Below are 2790 nucleotides of genomic sequence, written 5' to 3'. Positions count from 1 at the left end.
GCATTAACAATGCCTACCTAAGATAGATTTAGAAAGCATAAAACAGCCCACAAACAAGTAGTGAAAAACTAAATTAATTTTTTAAAAATATGAGAAGAAGACATACTTTATGCAATCTCTCAAAACTATCAGCACGACGTGGAATCCAACCGGTGATGGCCTCCCCTGCAGCAGAAGCAAGCCAAGAAGGCCAACCAGCAGCAACCTGCTCGCCTTCTCGTAGTTTAGGAATCTTACTAATACCCCCAGCAGTAAAACTAGCCAAAGCATCTTCAGGTTTGACTCTACTTTTCTCAGCACGGTCCTCACGTAATCGAACAGAACCATTAGTTTTCCTATCAATCAATGAAACTCTACTACTATCACTTCTACTAATCACTGGGGGATTCGCTTCTCTGGTCGACGACGCCCTCGACAACCTTCTACTTGATGTTCTCTCCCTTGGGCTCCTAGGACCATCTTCAACTACAGGAGGTTTACTACCAGCACACCCCATTTTCCCACCAAAATACTTGTATACTTCAATCAAATCCTTTCTTCACATTCTTTTACATGACCATACATTACCATTTAACAAACACCAATAAACCCAATTCCAAATTTCCATCAAAAATCTGTCTACCAAATTACCACACAAAATTCACAACAGAGAGAAAAAAAAAATTAAAAAAAATGCATAATCAGAAAAAACCCAGATAGGAATTAGAGGAAAAAGGAGATGGGTATCTTGATTAGAGTGGAAATCAAAGACAGCCAAGGTTGAATAGAGACCCAGAAAGAGGAATAAAGGGGGAAAATTATTAGGGTTTTACTAATTCAAAAAAGGAAAGTATAAGAAATGAAAATTGTAAGAATAAAAGTGAGGCATACGTTAGCATATGATGTGAAAGCGAGGGAAATGAAAGCGAACAAGTATAGAAATTTCTGCCATTTTTTTTTTTTTATAGTTTCTCCCTTTCTTTCTTCCCTCGGAAAAAAAAAGAAAAAAGAAAAAGAGAAATGAAGTTTGTTTCCTTGTTTGTGTGTACAAACTAGAAACTGGGGAGAACCGTTATCGGTTAGAATGTTAGATTAGATTTGTTGGTCAACATTTTGAACAAGGAAAAAGAGTTGGCCATACATTACCTCTATTCTACGATTATTTACGCAATTGCTAAATCCAACACATGGCTTTACTTAATCCTACACATTTTATTAACTTTTTCCACAACTACCCTTCCTCTTGAAAAAAAAACCTCTCTTCTCCCCTCTCTCAAAACCTAATTAAAATTATCCCAAAATTTTCAATTATGAATCTAATAGGCAATTAAACAGACAATCACTTTATTTTGCTAATTAAATTACATAATTTTGATTGAATGTTTGTGAATTGGAAAAACTTTGTGGGTAAAATATAATTTATGAACTCCTTCATCGATAGAATTATCAACTTTGTATTTCAATCTAGGTTTGTTCATGGGTGGGGCCAGGGTGGTGCGTCGGCGGGACGGAGACGCCGCGTCAGAGTTGGGCGCCGGCATTGGGGTGGGTGGGAACCGCGGTGGGTGAAGGGTTGTTGGTAGGCAGCGACATGTGGCGAAGGTGGATAGGCAATGACGAAGCTATGCCTTGGCCCACTGGGCCATGGCCCGGGCAAGACTTATCAGAATTTTGTGCATATAGAAAGCATATCTAGTGTTTGGCAGAGTTGGTAAGGTATCATGGATTCATGGGTGCTTAACTGCTTATGTTTGTTCTAAGGGGATCAAGTGTTCGACTCTCGTTGCCTTCATTTATTTTATTTTTTTAGTTTTAAGTTTTAAGTTTTTGACTTTACAAACATAAAATGAATCTTGCATTTTTAGACTTTAGTTGCACTAACATTTTTTTGATAACATCCAATTTGGTACTCTTATTAAACATCCATTTATTATTGAAATTTTGTAAACAATCTTTTTTATTTAGAAAAAGATTTTAAAATTATAGTAATGTCTTTACAAATATAGTAATATACTAACCTTTTATTCTCGGTTGGAAAATGATATGTGCGAAGTTACTATAATATCGTTTTACAAGAAACATATTGCTATTCATATTATTTTTTAAATTTTTTCCTCACATAAAGATGATAATAATGTTATAAAAAGATTTTTTTTAAAGAAAATAACGAGCTTATATTTCAAAAATTCGAAAATAAGATAAATTTGTAATCCTTACATAGGAGTTTTAAAATGCACGCGGCAATAAATAAACTCGAATAAATATTAAAAACGCTAAAATAGGGATGTAAGGTTTACTTGAAATTAAACATCTATTTAATCGAAAAAAACTAAAATATCGGCCTAGGTTGCTATTTTATCCTAGCTTCGTCCCTGTGGATAGGCAAGGGAGGGGATATGGGAGCGGTGGTCCGGTAGGGTGAAGGTGGGATGGTGCAGGCGGTCCGGTGGTGAGTGCGGGGTGGCTGGTAGGGATGGGGTTACCGGTTGACATGGAGGTTTATTTTTTTTTTTTTTTTTCTCGGTATCGGGTATGAATGAGTAGCGAGAGAAACATGCGTGAGATTGTGAGAAGTGTAGAATTAGGCATAAAAATGACAGGGGTAATGCCTAATAAGTCCGATATTTGTGTAGGATTAAGTAAATTTATGTGTTGGAAATAGCACGTCCCATTATTTATTCATTTTGTTAATCAATGCGTTCTAAGTCTAGGTCTTGCTGCCATTGATTCACTTTGTTCATGCCGTTGATTCTGATACTCCTATATGAGAGGGAAATGTATGTCCTCTTTTTCATTTGGGAATTTCATCAA

The 2790-nt window shown here is 36.1% G+C and overlaps 1 protein-coding gene across 1 annotated transcript; it reads right to left on the bottom strand.

Annotated features, from left to right (window-relative positions):
- Positions 1-106: 106 nt before the first annotated feature.
- LOC141639964 (putative serine/threonine-protein kinase At1g54610) lies at positions 107-1087 on the bottom strand (the record flags this gene model as incomplete). Its single annotated transcript, XM_074448937.1, is given in 1 exon segment — positions 107-1087. A coding segment is annotated over 1 exon segment (390 nt), but the record flags the coding sequence as incomplete, so codon positions are not given.
- Positions 1088-2790: the final 1703 nt, after the last annotated feature.

The sequence above is a fragment of the Silene latifolia genome, unplaced genomic scaffold (genome assembly GCF_048544455.1).
Source record: "Silene latifolia isolate original U9 population unplaced genomic scaffold, ASM4854445v1 scaffold_652, whole genome shotgun sequence".
NCBI lineage: Eukaryota > Viridiplantae > Streptophyta > Magnoliopsida > Caryophyllales > Caryophyllaceae > Silene > Silene latifolia.
Note: the sequence above shows the minus strand (reverse complement) of the source record. Positions and strands in the feature narration are given on the sequence as shown.